General features: G+C 39.7%; 2 protein-coding genes across 4 annotated transcripts; one reads left to right on the forward strand and one right to left on the reverse strand.

The window, feature by feature from the left end:
• Positions 1–59: 59 nt before the first annotated feature.
• Positions 60–16,255, forward strand: sec16b (SEC16 homolog B, endoplasmic reticulum export factor). Of its 3 annotated transcripts, none has more exons than XM_085398588.1 (25): positions 60–185; positions 698–976; positions 1,219–1,307; positions 1,406–1,508; positions 3,571–3,773; positions 3,849–4,000; positions 5,835–5,896; positions 6,020–6,158; positions 6,281–6,511; positions 6,944–7,041; positions 9,211–9,292; positions 9,393–9,510; positions 9,588–9,699; positions 9,866–9,971; positions 10,611–10,748; positions 10,844–10,957; positions 12,591–12,666; positions 12,746–12,905; positions 13,018–13,181; positions 13,285–13,313; positions 13,469–13,576; positions 13,664–13,759; positions 13,838–13,952; positions 14,267–14,310; positions 14,699–16,255. In XM_085398588.1, exons 2-24 carry the CDS (start codon positions 714–716, stop codon positions 14,281–14,283), a joined length of 2,775 nt encoding a protein of 924 aa, XP_085254714.1. In that variant the 5' UTR covers positions 60–185; positions 698–713; the 3' UTR covers positions 14,284–14,310; positions 14,699–16,255. The 3 variants fall into 3 exon arrangements, with proteins under 3 accessions (XP_085254714.1, XP_085254713.1, XP_085254715.1); XM_085398587.1 differs by having other exon boundaries at positions 110–623; positions 14,699–16,254; XM_085398589.1 differs by having other exon boundaries at positions 111–623; positions 13,667–13,759; positions 14,699–16,250.
• A 182-nt stretch (positions 16,256–16,437) lies between these two features.
• On the reverse strand, positions 16,438–19,209 carry znf648 (zinc finger protein 648). The gene is made up of 2 exons (XM_085398590.1): positions 19,091–19,209; positions 16,438–18,813 (listed from the first exon to the last, which is right to left on the reverse strand). Exon 2 carries the CDS (start codon positions 18,811–18,813, stop codon positions 17,347–17,349), a length of 1,467 nt encoding a protein of 488 aa, XP_085254716.1. The 5' UTR covers positions 19,091–19,209; the 3' UTR covers positions 16,438–17,346.
• Between the last annotated feature and the right edge of the window lie 2,075 nt (positions 19,210–21,284).

Raw genomic sequence — 21,284 nt, forward strand, 5'->3', positions numbered from 1 at the left:
TTAAACTGTGAAAAAACGTTGGGCTCTGACGCTTTCGCTGTCTCGAAAACTAAATCTGATCGGAGACCAGCTGACCGTCATCTGCATCCTGCCTACCGGCAACGTGGCAAGTTGCGCTTTTTTCTGCACATGCAACCTACAGTCGAAGGCACGGTTTGTCATGTTGTGCTGACGTAGACCAGAAGGTCAGTTTAGTTTTTATTGTGATTATCCCGAGGATGAGCGTGATTTCCTCTTTTACAGCCCCCTGGAACAGCAGCTGTCAAACTCTTCAGGGCGTGCTCCACTGTTTACCTTCAGATCACTGAGATACACAATGCAAACACAACGGCGATCAAGGAATGTGCGCCGCTTATGTGTGCTTTTTAATCTGTTTAATATGTAACTATACTATGGTAATATATATATATACATATATATATATATAATATATTCCTCGCACTTGGATTTACTCTGATTTCACCTCCAGAGCACCGAGACGACATTTTTTATGGGTCACAGTATTTTGTGAACTTTATCCTCTTGTTATCATACCGATTTGTTATCAGCTCATGTTGTGAGTTTCCCATGGAGTGATGTGGCATTTGTGGATGTACTTTGACTGTGGCTGGGATGTGTGAGCTGTAAGTATAACAAACGTTTGCAACTTTCTTCCTGCGAATTAATGATTGCAGACATTTCCCATTTTTTACCGCAGGTGTTAAAGGATCATCATGGATCACAGAGGTCACTACTGGCCGGACTCAGGCCGTCATTCCCACAGAACAAAAGACAGAGAGGGATACACCAGCCACTCTCAGCAGGAAAGGGACCAGCTCTATCCACCTCCGGACCTCAGAGAGAGGGACAGGCACTGGGGCCATCCTGATGCCCGTTACAATGTTCATTTCCCTCTGCCTACACCTGACTTTTATCCATACAACAGTCAGCAGTATCAGTATGGGTATGGACCTGAGCACCAAAGACCTCTGTCCAGGTTTGTACAGTTACAAGTGACCCCAACTGGCTACTAAGCTGGAGTTATTATTTGGGTATTATTAGTGTGTTTGTGAATGCAATGTAGGATAAAAGTTGCACAACAGTTGGTAAAAGAAGCCTGGTTCCAACACTGAGCTTAGTGTAGCTTTCTGTCCTTGCTAACAGTGCATGCTGGGATATGCAGTGCATCACAGATGATGGAAATGTAATGACTTCATTAAGATTCTCCTTTATTTTCAGGCATGGTTATGACTATCCACCTTACAGCCACTGGGACTACAGAGACAGCTATGGTTGTTATGACTACAGAGGGCAGCATGGACGACAAGGTGTAGTGATACAAAACAGCCAAGCTTTTTTTTTTTAAAAGTCATCTTCTACTCTCTGTATAAGAGAGATGGGATGATGTGTAACGCTGTTTTTTAAGATGGTGGCCAGTGGGGTCCTCAAGAACCATGGAGAGCAGATCGGTACCATGACAGGGCACACAACCAAGAACAACTAGGAAGCGTGAATGCTCAGGAGTACAGGTGGGTCAGTGCACTCTACTTCTATCAAAGCCAGTGCCTTTGCTATCTGATGATACTGTGAAAATGATACCTGCACAAAAGAGAGAGGTACATCCAGAAATGTTGACAGGTTAAACGGTTCTCTAGCACTACAAAGTTTGTATGGAGGGTTTAATAAAAACAAAAAAGAAGAAACAATAAAAAGTAAAAGAAAACCTATAATGTTGGGGTTTCAGTATAATATGTTGTGGTGATAGATGGTCACTCTTGATCAAGAGTGAGTGTAGAAATAAGCTAGAGGAGAATGTGTACACAAGAAATCAACAAACAGGCAAGTACAGGGAGTGCAGAATTATTAGGCAAATGAGTATTTTGTCCACATCATCCTCTTCATGCATGTTGTCTTACTCCAAGCTGTATAGGCTCGAAAGCCTACTACCAATTAAGCATATTAGGTGATGTGCATCTCTGTAATGAGAAGGGGTGTGGTCTAATGACATCAACACCCTATATCAGGTGTGCATAATTATTAGGCAACGTCCTTTCCTTTGGCAAAATGGGTCAAAAGAAGGACTTGACAGGCTCAGAAAAGTCAAAAATAGTGAGATATCTTGCAGAGGGATGCAGCAGTCTCAAAATTGCAAAGCTTCTGAAGCGTGATCATCGAACAATCAAGCGTTTCATTCAAAATAGTCAACAGGGTCGCAAGAAGCGTGTGGAAAAACCAAGGCGCAAAATAACTGCCCATGAACTGAGAAAAGTCAAGCGTGCAGCTGCCAAGATGCCACTTGCCACCAGTTTGGCCATATTTCAGAGCTGCAACATCACTGGAGTGCCCAAAAGCACAAGGTGTGCAATACTCAGAGACATGGCCAAGGTAAGAAAGGCTGAAAGATGACCACCACTGAACAAGACACACAAGCTGAAACGTCAAGACTGGGCCAAGAAATATCTCAAGACTGGTTTTTCTAAGGTTTTATGGACTGATGAAATGAGAGTGAGTCTTGATGGGCCAGATGGATGGGCCCGTGGCTGGATTGGTAAAGGGCAGAGAGCTCCAGTCCGACTCAGACGCCAGCAAGGTGGAGGTGGAGTACTGGTTTGGGCTGGTATCATCAAAGATGAGCTTGTGGGGCCTTTTCGGGTTGAGGATGGAGTCAAGCTCAACTCCCAGTCCTACTGCCAGTTTCTGGAAGACACCTTCTTCAAGCAGTGGTACAGGAAGAAGTCTGCATCCTTCAAGAAAAACATGATTTTCATGCAGGACAATGCTCCATCACACGCGTCCAAGTACTCCACAGCGTGGCTGGCAAGAAAGGGTATAAAAGAAGACAAACTAATGACATGGCCTCCTTGTTCACCTGATCTGAACCCCATTGAGAACCTGTGGTCCATCATCAAATGTCAGATTTACAAGGAGGGAAAACAGTACACCTCTCTGAACAGTGTCTGGGAGGCTGTGGTTGCTGCTGCACGCAATGTTGATGGTGAACAGATCAAAACACTGACAGAATCCATGGATGGCAGGCTTTTGAGTGTCCTTGCAAAGAAAGGTGGCTATATTGGTCGCTGATTTGTTTTTGTTTTGTTTTTGAATGTCAGAAATGTATATTTGTGAATGTGGAGATGTTATATTGGTTTCACTGGTAAAAATAAATAATTGAAATGGGTATATATTTGTTTTTTGTTAAGTTGCCTAATAATTATGCACAGTAATAGTCACCTGCACACACAGATATCCCCCTAAAATAGCTAAAACTAAAAACAAACTAAAAACTACTTCCAAAAACATTCAGCTTTGATATTAATGAGTTTTTTGGGTTCATTGAGAACATGGTTGTTGTTCAATAATAAAATTATTCCTCAAAAATACAACTTGCCTAATAATTCTGCACTCCCTGTATAAACAATTAATGCCTAAATATTTATTAAAAAACAAACATACTTCCTGCATTACTGTCTGTCTAATAATCACTGCAAATTCTGTGAGCAAGAAAGTCACACGAATACAGCATAGACTTAACTGCTATGTGTTCTCGCAGTGAAGAAGAAAGCAATGCACATGAAAATGCATTTCTTCCAGGTACAACCAGGTGAGAGACAGCTCTCAGCATTACCTCAATGACTTTGAGGACAATCCCTCCAGAGACAATGAAGAGATTTCCTCTTTTTACCTTGGGACATTAGAAAGCTCCAAAAACTCAGGGTTATCTTCCAGCAGCTATGAGCTGAGTCAGTACATGAATGGAGCTGAACACAGTGATGCTGCCCCTCAACCCTATGGAGGTGAGCACGCAGTTCCTCTCACGTCCACATTGTCTCTGCTTATGCCTCTTTTTTTAAAGCTTTGTATTTTCTCAGACCAAGCACATGTGCATCAGATGTCAGCTCCTCTGAAGTACTCGATCCCTCATGCTGTTATCAGTTTTGGGCCTGCGGGTCAACTGATTCGGGTCACTACAGGCTTGTCAGCACAGGAGAATGTCAGCCACCTGGAAATCCACAGTCTGGAGGTAGGTTCAGTCAAGTTGTTTAAAAAAAGCAACCGATTTTCATGGAGGATACTACTAATCTTTTACCAGATGAAAATTATAGCACTCTCATGGACCTTAAGGGTCCTAAAGGTATACTATAGTCAGACTAATAGGATTGATTTGGGTCTGTTGGAAAGGATTTCACAAATCCACAATTATTTTGCTCATGTCAGTGATAATTAAGCCATTAACATTAATATTTCATGCATTGTCATTTGTTTAATTTAATTTCCCTTTATTAAAGAAACACATGGGTCCATAACAAATAAAATAAATAAATACATACAGAATAGGGCTGTTCGATAAACCGATATATATCGGATGACGATATAAAAATGTCTATGTTTCATTTTACGCTACTGTTTGTTTCGTGGTGTCGCAAAATAAACTGTTTATGGCAATATTTTTTTCATCGTTTTGATGGTCACTGTAGTGGCTATATTAATTTCTTAAAGTTCTCTCTTTCTCTTACATTTAATATAACCACACTACAGACAGACAAGCGTTTGTTTTTATGCCTTGTCGTTAGCAACAACGACGGTAACACCATCGCGTGTCCGCTTGGTCCACATAAGCCTTTCACAATAAAGCTCAAGATCCTGTTGAGACTTTTCAAAATAAACTGAATCACGTGAAGGATGCAGAGTGTTTACGGATGAGAAGCAAAAAAAGAGCCGTCAGGTGCTAAAAAATAAACCTTAGACTCAAACGTTAGAACAGGCTTTTCCCCGCAGCACGCTGTGTAATAAATACTCACAAAGAAAACGGCGGCCGTTACAACTTATGTCTAAAAATGTATAGTTTCTTAAAACACTCAACTCCAGGTACACGACGCCTAGCTGGAAACACTTAACGCAAGTCGAGCTGCCCGAGATTCACAGAATTTACAGAAAATGTTACATTTTTGTGATTTATATCGTTATCGGACGGTAGATGTCTTAATATAAGGATATGATATTTTGGTCATATTGCACAGCCCTAATACAGAATACATTATTTTTTCTGTTGTTGCTTTGTATTCCCCTGAAACGTGTAACACAGCATGTATAATGGTTTCTTGGAAACCTAAAAACTCTTTGAGTTTGAAAATATTTATGTCACAGAGTAGTTAGGGTTATTAATTGGTGAATATTGATTTGTTGAGGTCTTTCCTGCACATTGGTTTTAAGTTTTCCACTACTCAGTAGCTACAAATATATGTTTTATATTTCTACTCGATGTGGCACATTTTGTCCACCATGGTTTTAGTTCTGTTTTGTCTGCTGTCAGTATCAGTATAAATCCATGTTTTGAAACTGCACATGGGAGAATAAGTCTTGATGGAGGATTTTTCTCTTCAAATGTACCTCTAGTGTTTTAATTTTTTAATTTTTAATTTTTATTTTTATTTTTACTAAAAGTTATAGTAAAACAGTGGATATGAGTCTACAAACAGTTAAACGCTTCCCCATGAAATTTAGCCTGCTGGGTAATACTCGGGGTCAGAGGCTGGACTTTTTTTCTTTTTTCTTTTTTTTTTAACACAGAGGGCTGATCCAGACTTCCTGTATTGGGGTTCTGGTTCAGCAGACTGACACCTTATAATCTTAAATATAACCACTAGGTACGTTAGTAACTACAGTAGTTAATACTATCCAGTTTTCTGTACTAAATAGTAAATCTTGCAGAAATGGGCTTTTATTTTATTTTTGTTTTAGAAATACCTTTATAATTTACAGCTACAGGAGAGTAAATTGGCCCTTACAATAAAACATTAGCAGTAATGTTTCCAGTAAGGTTTCAAGACATTATTTTTGTCTTTAAATGTACATAGGTTATTCTAAGTGAGACACAGGAGCAGCATGAAATGAGAAGCTTCCCAGGGCCTTTAACCAGGTAATAGTCTTTGGTTTTGTAATTCTGACAATAACAAACTGCATTCAGCTGTATGCCAGATCTAGGATTATTATTAGACTTGTGAGACTTCCATGTTTGAATGTTATGTATATTTTACTGAAGGGAGGATTTGCACAAAGTGGATGCTATAGAGTTTGCCCACCAGATGGCAGGCGCCTGCACGAGGGACAACAAACTGCAAGATAAAAGCTCTGCTGCCCTTTTGTGGAATATTCTGATATTGCTCTGCAGACAGAATGGAGTAAGTGGATTATGTGTTGGCATTACACAGTATGTAGAGGGATCACATTGCCATCAGAGAGACATCAGGGCAATTATTGTGATTATTTTTGATACAGTTGTCACTGTATTTTGGTATTTCAGCAAATAGTCGGGTCAGATATCGCAGAGTTGCTGATGCAGGACTCACATTCAGATGGAAGCTGCCCATCAGATGCCCCCACGCTTATTGACTTCAATGAGGATACAACTGCTGAAGCACCACCTTGCAAAGGAGACGACCTGCTCACAGGAAACCGGAGCAGCTTTAGCTCAGAGAACTCTGAGAAGGGCCTGCAGACCTACACTCAACTACTGCTGGCTGGAAGAAAGAAGGTCTCCACATTCACCTTGAATTAGCTTTTTAACAGCTGCTGACAAGTCTAGCATTTAACTCTAGTGGCTTCAAAAGACGTCAGGCCCACTGCACAGAGCCAAGATAAATTAATGTGACCATGAGACATGATTTTAGTTTTAATCCTCTGCACTTTTCTCTAATGTTTGATTTTGCGTGAAACATTATAGAGACCTCTTTAGAGCAACAGGTAATATGATATTGTATAATGAATGCAAATTTACAATGTTTCCTCTGGGATGCTCTGGAGTAAATATATAAATTAGCATAAAATGAAACTAATCAAGTTAAATTCATGTGTATATATGCAAGAATTTAGTCAGTCACATTTAGTCAGGATAAAATAATCAAATATTAATCAGTCTGTACTGTGTACTGTAGCTCAGTCTCTATCTTTCATATGTGGTTTTCAGGAGGCCCTGGAGTCGGCTATGACCAGCGGCCTGTGGGGACATGCACTTTTTCTGGCCAGCAAAATGGACAACAGGTCCTATATGACTGTACTGAACAGGTGAGAAAACTCATGGCCTCTGAGACGTGACAGCTGAGAGAAATCAGCACACAGCTCTATGTGGTAATTTGTCAAGAATTGCTAAACTTAGATATTTATGGCTTCCTTCACACTTGCGTTAGCACTACTAGGAAGTGTGAGAAATGTTCCTGTCGGTCCATTTTGGTCCAGACTCAAATTATTTGATATATTTCCACAAAATGTGGACTTTCAAATCCTCAGAGGATGAAAAATAGAAACTTTGATGTTCCAGTAACTTCCTCTAGCACTCCCAAGAGGTTTTTCATTTGTCCAACAGTACCTTAGTGATCTGATATGCTAGATAGAAATATTTTAAAATGAGATCTGATTGTTTTTGCTGAAAGCAATCACAGTGAGTACCCAGACTTTCCTGCCTTTAGGCGCAAGGACAGCTAAGATTAGGAGTAGTGATGAGAAGGTTACTTTTTAAAAGTAGAGGTTACATATTCTGCTTCCAGAACAGGAAACTAGACTTGGAGTGGTCTTGAGCAATAGTTCTCCAGGCTTTCTGAAGGTCTTTCAAAGTTTTTTCGTTGGACATTGACTGCTTTTCACTCATTTTCAGTCCAGTTCAGTCCAGTCGTGGTCCTGAACTGTCCATTTTTGAGATTGTTTCTTTTTAACACATTTAACACTGACCTATGACTCATTCAAACATAACAAGGCACCGAACTCAAGAGATGAACCAGTCTTGTGTCTACACATAGCAGAAAACTTAGCAAATAACCAATCTTAAATGATTTCTTTAATCACTTTGTCACCAGCAGCCTGTCGCAAAGGTTTAAATTATTCCCATTTATGTAGTTGAATCTATAAAGGACACTGAAGAAAACACAGTTTCACAGGCATATAATATATTTTTGTCCCAGCAAGGTGATTCCTATAGAGCATTTAATCAAAAACCTGGCACATATCCTAAAAAATGAAAACGGGAAACTTGACAAAGGGGGGATAAAATAAGGTGTAGCAGCCCTAAAATCTACAGCAGATGAAGCAGCATCTGAAAGCAATATCCTTTAGAAATAGGGGGAGAAATCCAGCAAAGAGCTGAAAGTGTACCTCAGAATTACATCTGTCACTTCATTTGATCTATCTACTGAAGCTTCCCTAGAATTGATCCCACTGGATGAGCCATTCCACTATGCTAAATTAATCAAAACATGGACTGACAATCAGTGGCAACAAGTCTTGTAGTGAGTATCCACCACCATTCTGAAAACACAGTGGAGGTTCTGTCATGAAGCAGAAGCCATCAACCTTCCAAAGAAGAGCTTTGAGTGTCCCTCAAAAAGCCTGGAGAAGTATTCCTGAAGACTACCTAAAGAAATTATGAGAAAGCTGCTTAAGGGGGTTTAGGTTGTTTTGAAAAATAAAGATATTCATGCCTGATATTAACTTTGAAGATCATTATAATTGTACAAACTCAGTTTGCCATAAATACTCCGTTTGGCTTTTGCACCATATTGCATTAATTTTTTTGTTTTATATTTTTGTTTCAATTAATTTGAGCGTCAGCTATTTTTCAGAGTTTCAGAGTGTGTGTGTCTAACCGCGCTGGTTGGTTTTAATTGTTTTCAAAATGTTTAGTTTTTTTGTTGTTTTTTTTTAGTTTCACTGTCATTTTTATTTACTAACTAATTAATGACAATATAGGTGCTGTTTGTCAGTGGAAACGTTTGAAAAGTTCACCAAACGTATTAGAGAAGAACAGTTGGCTTTCCCTCATACACTAAAAATCGGTACCAAAGCCTCGTAATTAAAATCATTTATTTCTAGTTTTCTTTTTTGTTTAGTTTTCATTAACAGTAATAAACAGAAATCATTATAATACAGATATTCTCATTAAACTCCCGTGAGCTATTTATCATGTAACCCAGTCTAGTTTTTACAGACTATTTGTACAGACTAAGTGGTATGTCTCAGCAGCCCAGCAGCAGGTTGTCAGTAGAGGAATGTCTGGGGAGAAGGCTGGCAGATAGGCAGACTGATTTTGATTTGTAATTGACAAGAGGGGCAGAATCTGAGCTATCAGTGTGGTGTTTCACTTGTGTGCATACTAGCAGAACAGATGCACTTTAAATGGGATAGTTCCTGTTTTTGTAAAGCCTTGCTTAAGACGTGCAGTGACACAGGCTGCTCTGTTGGCAGGTTCACAGGCCAGCTAACGCCCAGTGATCCCCTCCAGACTCTCTTCCAGCTGCGTTCTGGGAGAATTCCTGCTGCAGCCACGGTAAAATATCCAGAACCTAACAAAACTCTTATATGAAGACAAGCTTATGCTATAGCCTGTATCTTATTACTAAGGTTTAATAGTGATTTTCTGTGCTCAGTGCTGTGGAAATGAAAAATGGGGAGACTGGAGGCCCCATCTGGCTGTTATGCTCTCCAATGAGACAGGAGATCCAGCCATCCAACAGAAGGCCATCGTCACCATGGGAGATACACTCGGTACTGATACACCGACTGACTGACAGGTTGTCATGCACACACATACAAACTGATGTGTGTTGCTTTTCCCTGTGCAGCCTCCAGAGGCCTCATACATGCTGCCCATGTGTGCTACTTGACAGCCAGTGTTCCCTTCGGGGTGTTTACACAGAAGGCTGAGAGACTGGCACTTCTAGGCAGCAGCCACAGGTGAGCTGTGATTCAGACTTGCTGCCATTCATCAGTCCAAGTGCTGTTCATCTGGTTATACTGACAGCACAAGCTTAATTTTCTGCTGAAACACGTGCATGTCTTATTTTGATCTTAATTTCTGTCAGCTCTTTGCTTTGAATTTGTCTGTTTTTATTTCCTCTAGGAAATTGTTTGAGTGCTTTGCCACAAACACTGCCATCCAGTGCACTGAACTATATGAGTATTGCCAGACTCTTGGGAACAAAAGCTTTTCAATACCCTCCTTTCAAGTGGGTGCTACTTATATTTTTTGTGTTAATGGTGTACCAAATGAAAATATCAAATTTAAAGGCACCGAATATTCTCTGTGTCATCTAACATCTAACATTTTTCCATTATAACACAGCTCCACTAGCACATAGAATACATTTCCCCCCATCAATTTATTAGACACTTTTACACAGTTTAACAAAAGGTTTCTAGTTTGGATTCAATACAGGAAGATAATACATTAACATTTCATTCAGAATCAGAATATCTTTTTGTTGCAATGTATGGTCCTTGAGAACATCTGGAAGGTGAAGGTAACAGTGGTAATTGGAGCACTTGGTGCAGTGACCCCCAAGCTAGTTGAGAGGCTCCAGCAAATCCCAGGAACAACTTCCAAGATCTCTGTCCAGAAGATCGCAGTCCTAGGAACAGCAAAGATACTGCTTGGGACCCTCAAGTCCTAGACCTCTGGTAGAGGACCTGATCTTGAAGGATAAAGATTGCCGGCAAAACTTTGCCCATCTTTTGTATCTCTGGACACTATTTTAGACTCACTGCATTAGATCAAACAACCCTTAGCAAAGACTTAAATATTTGGAATCATTACCATTAAATCTGCAATAAATGCATGACTGTGGTTATTGTTGTATTTTGGTCAGGTGTATAAGTTCCTGTACGCCAATCGTCTGTTGGACTGTGGGCTTTCATCTCAGGCCTTTGATTATTGTGAGGTGGTCGGACAGGCGATCCTCAGGCATCAGGAGCCTTTCTTTGTGCTGACTGGTGAAGTCGTCAAGGTAAACCTACAGGTTGTCTTACACATCTGACTAACTATCAGTGATCTGTTCAATTACGACACAATGGTTATACTGTATGTATGTTTTTCTTGCAGCTGTCAGACAGACTGAGATACTCAGAGGGTCAGTTCAGTGAAGCAGGGCTCCATAGAGACGGGCAAGAACCTGATTGGCTGAAGCACCTACGTGCTAGGCACCACAGTTTACAGGTGATCAGGTTCTTCAGTCTTTTCACATCATACTATGTTTACCTGTGTGTGAGAGGAAATGTCTCCGTTGTCACTGCTGTACAAGGAAGAATTAAATCGTGGAGGAAATGTATGATATATGAGGGTTTCTAATTTAGCTTAGCATCAGTTCAGCACTGTCAGCAATCACAACTGCTCACAAGTGACTTGTGATTTTATTGTGCACATTTTTCCCTCATCACACCTTGAACAGGAGTGATACGAGGTACCTAATCAAAACGGTAAGTGAGGCATATTTTTTCAGATATCAGTGGTATTATTTGCACACATAAGTTACTGTTGCGTTCCTGTGATATAAAAATAAGTAGTAGGAAGTTGTTTCATGAATTAGGCTCGCAAATCATCATTGTTCTGATGGTTGTGTCATGGTCCCTGGGTCTGGGATACCTTTTTTTTTAATTAAAGTGTTTCTTGGTTTCTTTTTATTTTATTTCAAAATTCTGATTTCACATCTAGTTTTTTCATGTTTAGGTTTGGTTAGGGTCTCTGTGTATTCCTGCCTCCCTTAGTTATTTCCTGGTTCATTTTGTTAACCTTTGCCCTACGTGTTTAGTGTTCAGTTTTACTTTCCTGAGTCTAATTTCCCTGATTAGTTCCAGCTGTGTTCCCTGGTGTTTCCCATCTATCTAAGTACCTTGTGTGTATTTATAACTCAAGTCTCCTCTTGCCCTTTTTTGTGTCCTTTCTCAGTGTTATGTGCTCCTCTGCTCCATGCTTTCTGTGGTTCCTGCGGTTCCTGCTTTACTCTCGGTTATGTGCTCCATTGTTCTGAATTTTACCCTAGATTCGTAGGTTTTTGATTCCTGGTTACAGCTGTGAATTGAAGACTTCACCATTAGAGCTGTTTTTTGAGTTCATGTTCCATTTCCTGAATCCAGCGTATTGGGTTCATATCCTGCCTCACAGCCATTTATGATAGACCGCTAAATATTTTCATTATATCTTTCTCTACATTTCAAATCCCTTTACTTACTCATTAATAAGAAAAAAAACTACTTTAATAGATTTTAAAGGAATAAAAATGGTCCCTTAAATTGCTTCAGTTTCCATATTTATGTAAACATTCAGGGCTGATTATGCTACTAAAAATAATAATTATTAATCATTATAAAATGTATTGAATATTGGTTATGCCAGTTGTGTAGCAAAGCTTTTTTAGTCATGTTACTGTGTCAGTAGAGTTGGTAATGTTATCCCATCTGGTGGTTGCTCCTCTACTGTAGAGCGAACTAAAATATCTCAGCAGCTATTGGATGGATTACCATGAAATTTGGTACAGACATGCAGGGATCCCAGGCACTGTAGCCTATGATGACAAGTTTGACATAAGATGAACATATTGAATGGTTGCTTCTGAATTTTGCAAAGACAGCTCTAGCTCCTTTCGTCTAGCACCACCAATATTTCACTTCTTTTTAACTATTGTCATTTTGGCTTTATAACAAAATGACTGTCAAATTAATTTCATCACATGGTAAATGTTGTACTTGGGAAATATTAGCATCTGTGGAGTGTACACGGTACAAACTCACACTGCTAACATAGCTGTAATGGAACTTAAACTCTGTAACTAATATGGTGTTATCTTTATTAGACTGGAACTGTCGACTCTACTGAAGCATACCAGCCAGCTCCTGGGAATACTGTTATGTCACATGAAATGCCCTCAGGTAACTTTGCATTGTGTAGCTTTTTTCACACTGTAGAGCAGAAGTATACCTTAATAAAATGCTTTTTTTCCCTATGCAGAATCAGATTTAGATGATTTGAGCCACGGCATTCAGAGTCCTGAGCCTGAACTCCTTTATTATAGAGGACATGAGGACCAAGAAAGCATATTGCATGAAGATGGAGGAGACACTGAGGAAATGGCAGTGAGGTCATGGGGCATGGGAGCAGCTCAGGACTGGTGTGCCTCATTTACTTTTTCTTTCACACAGACAACACTCTTACTTGATATGTGTAACTGAGTCCTGACAGAGTCTATTATGTCACTGATCTCTCTCTGCCTCTTTGTCTAGGCCACAGGCCCACTGCCCGGCTACACCAGTAACAGTGGCCTATACTCCCTCATTGCCCACAGTGGCTCCAAGCCAGAACTTCAGTTATCATAACACAGATAGTGGTGAAGTCAAAAGTGCCTCACAACATTGTCCTCCAAATAATCTGCCAGCAATAGCAGAGGGTGAGACTCTAATGTTAGACAGCAATCATTCCCTTCTCTGTTCGGGTATTTACTATGGCCCGCGGTGAGTCAGTGTGACATTTTCTTTTTATTGCTTTTACAGGGGCCGGAGCATCCTCTGGAGCAGGGATGGTGAGAAATGCATTTTAATATTCCACTGGCAACTTTTCGCTTTGATTTATTTATCGCATAAGCATAATTTTAAAGATTACATTCAAATGTATTGTGCTGTGCATTGATTAGTGCTGCTTATAAGTTAAAATGTTTGCCTTTATTTGCCTTTGAAGATACACGGTCAGATGATTGAGACGAACTTCGGTCAGCCGGGACAAGTCGAGCAGATTGTCCCTCAAGGATTGAAAGCTTCTGAGGACACCACTGAGCCTCCTAAACAGGTGGGTGGGCTGCCTATCATATGTCACACAGCTTTCAGTGACATTAGAATTAGTTTACATGCATCACACTTTGTTCTGTGTTAAAAGCAGAACACAAAGAAAGGATGGTTCAGTGGCTGGTTCAAGTCAAAACCTAAAGTGGTCCAAAAAGAGGCTTCAGAGCAGGGAGGCCCAGCTCACACAGTAAGTATCAAGCATACTATGAGCTCAGATGTGATCTCAGTTTTCATTTAATGATACTAATCGCTGTGTATGTTACAGGACTTTTCGCCATCTGCTGACGTCTGTCCTCCTCCACCGCCTGCCAGTATCCCTCCTGGCACGTTTCCACCACAGTCTTCCACTGCTGGGATTAATCCATTCTCACGGAAAGCAGGTGGGTCACGTGATCAGTTACATAATATTCTGGCTCTGTGTCAGTGTTAGTCACTTATCACTATTTTAATAATAGATTTCAACATAAACATGTTGTCAGCTTCCACATTCTTATGGTATGTTCTGAGGTCAATGAGTGTCTTAGCTAGCGTGTCCAGTTTCATATATTACAGTCATGATGGACACCGCTTGGATTTTTTTTAGTGCAGAAACTTAAAACATTGCAAGTGTTTCGGCTGTTACTGAGGACATTTTACCTCCATTTAACTTTACAATTGTGAGCATTTTCTTTAAATACCCATGTCTTCACTATAGGCCAGCAGCTGGGTTAGAAACCGTGAGACTCACCTCTGTCACAGGTAAATGACGTTACTTAAGCTCCTAGGACCTGCCGTCCACATATGTGGACATCACATTTTGGGTTATTTAGACTAAAATACTCAATTTTGCTCTACATGGGCCTGATATCCACTTACGAGGGCATTATACTGCTACTGTTCTATCAAAATTTTAAATGAATATCCTCAGATGTGGCTCTTAATTTTCTTAAAAACAAAAATAAGGTTAAAAAAAAATCAGGTAATTCTTTGTTTTTACATTCATCTGGCCCCAATATGCCCAAATATCAAAGAGAAATTAAAAATGCATGTCGTGGAAGAGTTCGGGTCTTAGGAGGTTAAAGATAAGCATATTGATTCTTTATAATTCTTTACGGATTCACATTAACTAAACATGTTCTGTTTGCAGGGTCATGCGTCTTGCACCAAAAGTGAGGATATCACAATGTCACACCACATGTCGTGTACTGTAAGATGCATACCGCTCACTAGTTCTTTTTTAGTAATGCCCTTTAAAATCCTAGAGCTTGCAAACCATGATGTTCCTTGTTAGTTACAGGAATACTCTGCATCGACTTGGATATCAACTCATATTGCAGTGACAAAAACAGCTGAGGTGTGTTCTAAAAGCTGACTTAGGGGAAATTACCAGCAGACGCAGTACATATCTTGGGAAAGGGATAGCTTAACTCAGAGCAATCACGCCAGCAACACTGGGGCTGAAGTTCTACTGTGGCAAAAAATGTTGGTGTAACTGTGATCACTATGCCACGATCATCTGTGCTATATGCTGCAATTAAATATCCAGCTAAATATAAGCATGGAAAATATTTAAAGATATACACACATATACCACTGCAGTTATATTATCTATGCTCCAACCACTGTTTTAAAACAGAAATAAGACGCACACTAATAAATGCTGTGGTCACAGAAGCTTTTTAAGCATAATTTGTAGCCCAGCTTTGCAGAGCTGTACCACATCATGGGCAGTACTTGATTATTTTCTGTCATCTGAAAAGTGCAACAGTTGTATTTTAAATTGCACACGGGACAGAAAATAAATGCTGAAAATAAAATTGGAATAGTGTCTTCTCATGTTGTCATACTGCCAAGATTGATGATACCACATGGCGAGAGAGGGGAGGATAGCTCAGGGAAGACCTCTACCAGCCAAATACCCAGTACCCTCTTACAGCCTCTACACCCACCAGAGAGCAGACGCTTCCAGGACCAAACTGTTTATGTGCTGATGACTTATTTGTAATGAAATGGAGCTCAGCATATAAAAGGTTGATTTTACACACTGCTCTTTAAATTGTATATAAAAAACAGTAATATATACTCTTGTAATTGATTTTAGATTGACCTTTTTTATTTCTGTGTCACCGTGTAAACATGTTTGGATGTAACTGGGATGTTGTTAAGTCATTTGACTTTAAGTTTCAATGTATTGTGTTTTTGTACCTCTATACGACCACATGAAATGTGTTTATTCTCTAGCTTTTCAGCAGATTCTCGCAGCAGAGGAAAGTATTATTAAAAGCTGTATCTGCAGTCATGTTAATAGTCACATATTGAATAATTACATCTTGCCAAGAAATAGCTGCAATTCCCGACAGAGCCTCTCAATTAATGTAGAGCAAGTGACAACACGGCAGGTGCCGTCTCCTTTTACGATTAGTCTGCAGTAGCCAAGAATGAGTGGCACACGCTGGCCTTGAATTCAACACACGCACAAACAAACACACACATGCAGATGAGCAGCATGTGAACTACGGCATACGTCCTGCCAATAAAGTGTCACTATACAAATTATCAGAGTGGATTTATGAAAGACTGCTTAAAATGGCATCCAGATGAGACTATACTAGAACCTAATATATTTCGAACAAAGTTACATATTTTGATAATTGGAAAATAAACAAATAAAAAAACCTCAACAGGCAGACATCTTATACAAAATCTTTATTGAGATTCGGATTCACAGTAAAATGCTAGTTCACTTTTACTCACTGATAAACTCCAAACATGCTACGCTTCTTGTACATGTAGCAATATGATTACAAAGAACCAAAACTCAGAAGATGGCAGCATGCATGATTAAAATACATTTAAACCTAACGTATAGGAATCTGACATCTAGTACAATATCATAAATGCTATTACTGTGTTTAGAAAATATCACACTCTGTATCCGGGCAAACTCAATTTTTCTCACTATGTGTATTTCTGTTGGTAAAATAGAAATTAAACTACAAAAGTAAGCATGACAAATGCTGTAGTTGAATAAATAAAGCGCACTATGAATACAAAGTACTAGTACGTGAAATTCACATCCAAAAAGTCAAAATCAGCAAAAAGAGTAAGCAGTAACTGACTGGCAATCCAGCTTCCCTGAATGATTACAAATGCACTGGTCTATTAATGTTGTCACAGTAATGTTTTTAGTATCAGTGATGCAAAATCTTATCTACTCAAGAGCAGTACTTAAATATTGTAATTGTATTTGTATTATTCTTCGCAAGGGTTAAGAACAATAAGCTGCCTATCATTTGAAGCTGGTATGTCTAGTGTATGTTTGGCTTCTGCCACTGTTGCTACAGAGTGGTGGTGCATTTATGTATTTCCACACTTCCTTTGGGAAATGTGTTGTAAAGTTCATGGCTGTAGTGCATGATTGAAGAAGTCGTATGATAAAATGCCTAAATGCCTAACTGCTATATTGTGGGTAACATTAATTACATTTACAGTGCATTCACAGTTTTAAAAAAGGGTTCAGTGCTCTTTTAATGAGTTTCATATCACACCATTAAACTGTCAGCTCCAGTGTCAGTGCTGTGCTGGCGGTAATTTTTATCCCAAGACATTCTCGTGGGAGCCCAGCACCCTGGGGAAACAGAGTGAAGATTTTACAGCTCATGGCACTCTAAATAAATATTGCTCATTAGCATATGTAAAGTGCTATACCTATAACCTTTTGTCCAATGTTTCTTGACCTTAATAACTGAAATGAAACAGCTGTAGCACAGTAATGGATATGTACAGTTCTTGTCTTTAACAGGCTGCGACACTTTTGTCCCCATGTTTCTGCACATGCTGTGCAAGTTTTGTGGAACACTGGAAAGATTTGTCACATTCTGTGCAAACAAAAATCCTCCCTGCACAGTTTTGCTCCTGATGAAGCTTCAGTTTTGCTGGGTGGCTAAAATTCTTGCTGCAGCCCACGCAGTTGTGGGGTTTCTCTTTACTATGTATGAACTGGTGACGAACAAGACGGGAAGCCATGGCAAATGCCACGCCACATTCTGTGCACTTATGGGGCCGCACTCCGCTGTGAATGGCTTCATGCTCGGTCAGGTTGGAGGACTTTGTGAAACACTTGGAGCACACAGAGCAGACAAAAGGACGCACTCCTCTGTGGATTTTCTGGTGCTCTGCCATGCGGCTAGCCAGGGCAAACCTCTTCCCACAGTCGGGGCAGGAGAAGGGTCTTTCTCCCAGGTGCTTACGCTCGTGGCGCTTCAGAGCTAGGGGTTTATTGAAGGTCTTGCCGCAGTGCGTGCATGGGAAGGGCTTGTCATTGGTGTGCATGTTCCGCTCATGCTTCCGCAGGTCTGAAGAGCGGATGAAATCCTTGCCGCAGGTGTCACAGATGTATGGCTTTTCACCAGTGTGTGTACGGATATGCTTACGGTAATCTGAGGACCAGATATAGCTTTTGACACAGAAGGGGCAGTGATACGGTCTTTCACCCGTGTGCAGACGCTTGTGTTGCTGCAGCGTGCCTTGATGAGAGTAAGCCTTGCCACATATATCACATACATGCGGCTTGAGGCCTGTGTGTGTTTGTAAGTGACTCTGCAGGTTGCACAGCTTCTTGAAAGCCCATTGGCAGTGCGTGCATTTGAATGGACGTTCCTCTGTGTCAGTGTCAACTCCATTGCGTTTTTTCATTGCTACCAAAAGTCGAGGGATTTTGTCGTCTTTACACTTTTTAAGCAATTTCATAAGTGAAGGACTATTTACATTCAGATGTTTGGTCTTATTCTCACCTTCGCTTGGAGAAGATTCCTCACTACTTAACTCTAGCTTAGATGTCCTCTGTTGGTCTGAGACATCACTTTGGCTCTTGGATTGTTTCAAGAACATGCTTTCATTCTGTGTCACAGCATCCTGGAGCACGTCATTTGGTTTACATATTTCATTGGTCTTAGTGTATGTAGTGCATCGTAGCGATGCCCCTTTGTGTTCTTGCTCATCCTGGATTGGTGTTTCTTCTCCTGGTGAAAGCCCTGCAAACCTCTCCACAAGAGAGAAGTTTGGTGTTTGAGGATTCAGATAAAGGATTCCAGTCTCATTTCTCTCTGGGAATGGCTCCATCCTTACACCATTACTGCCAAATGAAGACTCTATATTCACACTGTGAGTGTTACTCAAGATGTATCCATCCAGGGGAAAATGAGTGACACTTCCCTTCCTTTTCCTTTTCCTTTTTTTGTCAACATCTGTCCCAGTAGACATCTGCAGAATGACACTGATTTTGTCAGAAATGTGTTTTGAATTATTTATTTATTTATTTTTTACTCATAACTGATGCCACACAGACTTTCTGCAGCAAGTCTGCTGTTGCTGCATGCACCAGTATCATGTAAATATCCCACACATGCTCTGACACCATGCTTGTCATATGACACCAGAACTTTACTATGTGTTCCCGCAGCGTTATATTACTATAAAAATAAAAACAATTCATTATTTTGTAATTTCACACATTAAATCGTTTTATAGAGCAGCTTACCCTGGAGTCTCCACGCGAGCAGGTCAGATCCCGGAGATGCCAGGGAGATATACTAGCCCGGGTACTAGTATAACTCTATGAGAGATGTCCGGTTGCGTTAACGGGCGGAGTTTGGCAGCAAGCCTCTGTAGGTCAGCATCTATCCTGCAAGTCAGCAGCAGCAATTATATCTTCACAGCCGGGCTCAATTTACCCTCCGCTCACTGAACTTGCCACCCGTTTTACATACGACTTGTTGAGTAATTGCATCAGACGGAGACTTTCAGATTGCGTTGGACGGTAGAAAGTCGGAAACTTTAACAGTTTACTCGCTTAAGTTGGATCCTTGAACTGGAAAGACTAACTTTTAATTAACTTTTAGTTTACCAACACTCTTTTTGACTCTTTTTCTTTTCTTTTTATTAATTTGTTTTAACAGCTTTAAAAAATAGAAATAAAAACAACAACAACAACAACAAAAAAAGAAGAAAATAAAATGTTTTTGATAATGTGTGAGTTAGTGCCGCCGTCCGCGCATTGATATTTAGGTTACGCTCTCAGGAGGGCGTTAATGAAACGTTCAAATTACCTTTAAGCCAAGGAAGAAACAAAATGCAACACTCTACTTAAATTACATATCACAGACCTGGAAACATTTTTGCTCAGTTTAAGTTTACTCGCCCTTGCTATTAGTGAGTGACATATTTTGTTTTTGAACGGGTATAAAATAATGGTCGTATTTGTAAGTATGCGACTAGTGCATTGATATTTTAATTAAATGCATTATGAGGTCAGGTGGAGACGGACAGAAATTTAAACCATTTGCTTGTTAAATAATTACACTGAGCTGAAAACATTTGACCAACACTAACCGTTTCAGCACAGCTAATATTCAAGTATATTTTCATTCCCCGTTAAACTCTAACCGTTAGTAATAATCTAAGAGTGAGCACCGTACTGTCCAAAAGTCTATAAAGTATCACATTGATGACGGTGTTTCAGATAACAGCAAAGTTATTTTCACCTCTATTTTAAGTCCATGAGCATTTTGGGGTAACGACCACAAGATGTCACTGTTCACCTGATATTTTGCCAAGTCAGAAGCCAAAACTGTGGAAAATCACCAGCTCTACGAAAAAGAGAAAAAAGGGTGAATTTTAGAATGCATCTTATTGTAGACATCTGTGTTGCTTTAGAAAAAAACACGATGTTTTCAGCTCAGTCTCTGAATGAAAAAAAATATCTATGGTTAAATCAACAGATGAATCTTGTTGATTTCGAAACAACAGAAGTTCTGAAGGATACTTATATGTGCCCGACGTATGCTTAACAAAATCAACATGGGAGAATGGCTTCAACTTAGTGCCCCCCCTTGTTTAGAGAACACTGTGTACAGCTTTTGTGATAAATAAGTTGCAGTCCAGTTTTTTGCCAGTAGATGGCCTCGAAATATCCATTCAGTAAACAGAGTCATCATGGAAAAGGAAATAAGGGAATCCACTTGTCCTGTAATCAAAATATAATAATATTTCTTTCATACTCAATAGTAGGACATGTCTTTATTATTTTTGAGAACTCGTGTTTTTCCCCTCCCTGATAAAATCCTCCAGAGCTTTCCTATTTTTCCCTGTCAGATTAATGGTGGGTTTTTTTGTTTTTGTTTTTTACACTATAGGGACTGACAGGATTTAAACCTGCATGTGTTAAGTAACTTAAATCTTAATTAAATTGACAGTTGTAGTCTGCACTCAGAGCACTTTCCCAGGAGAACAGATTGAAATCAGATCCTTAACAAATCACCTTTACAAGGCTGCATTTTCCATTCGTTTGTACCTCAACACAAAGTTTTGGCTTCAGTTTCCCACACATATCCACCACAAGAATACCTGTACATGTCTTCTCACGTAAGCTTTCAGGGATATTGCCCCCTTTGTTGAACAGTAGGTACAAATGGATGATTTGATACACCAATTTAGGACAATTTCATAGATATCACAATTAAAAGAAAAAACAAAAAGAACAATGAAAATAATCTCTGGAGTTGTGCATATTTATGTGTTGTCCAACATTTAGCTTTGTGAAAACCATCATTTTTAGTTTATTTCAAGTTTATTCATCAAGTTCCAAGTTTGAAAAAGTAACTCTAACTCTACATAATGTTAAAATCAGATCAGGAGTTAAACTGGTAATTACTCTTTTTCTTTGTATATGTATC

This window comes from Rhamphochromis longiceps, linkage group LG23 (assembly GCF_057381845.1).
Source record: "Rhamphochromis longiceps isolate RC_006_pf linkage group LG23, R_longiceps_female_GT1.1, whole genome shotgun sequence".
Lineage (NCBI taxonomy): Eukaryota > Metazoa > Chordata > Actinopteri > Cichliformes > Cichlidae > Rhamphochromis > Rhamphochromis longiceps.

Coding starts and splice junctions, on each gene's coding strand:
- sec16b (XM_085398588.1), top strand. CDS start 714: ATGGATCACAGAGGTCACTACTGGCCGGACTCAGGCCGTCATTCCCAC. Junction 7,042..9,210: donor TATATGACTGTACTGAACAG/GTGAGAAAACTC, acceptor CTCTGTTGGCAG/GTTCACAGGCCAGCTAACGC. Junction 13,182..13,284: donor TCTGCCAGCAATAGCAGAGG/GTGAGACTCTAA, acceptor TTGCTTTTACAG/GGGCCGGAGCATCCTCTGGA.
- znf648 (XM_085398590.1), bottom strand. CDS start 18,813: ATGTCTACTGGGACAGATGTTGACAAAAAAAGGAAAAGGAAAAGGAAG.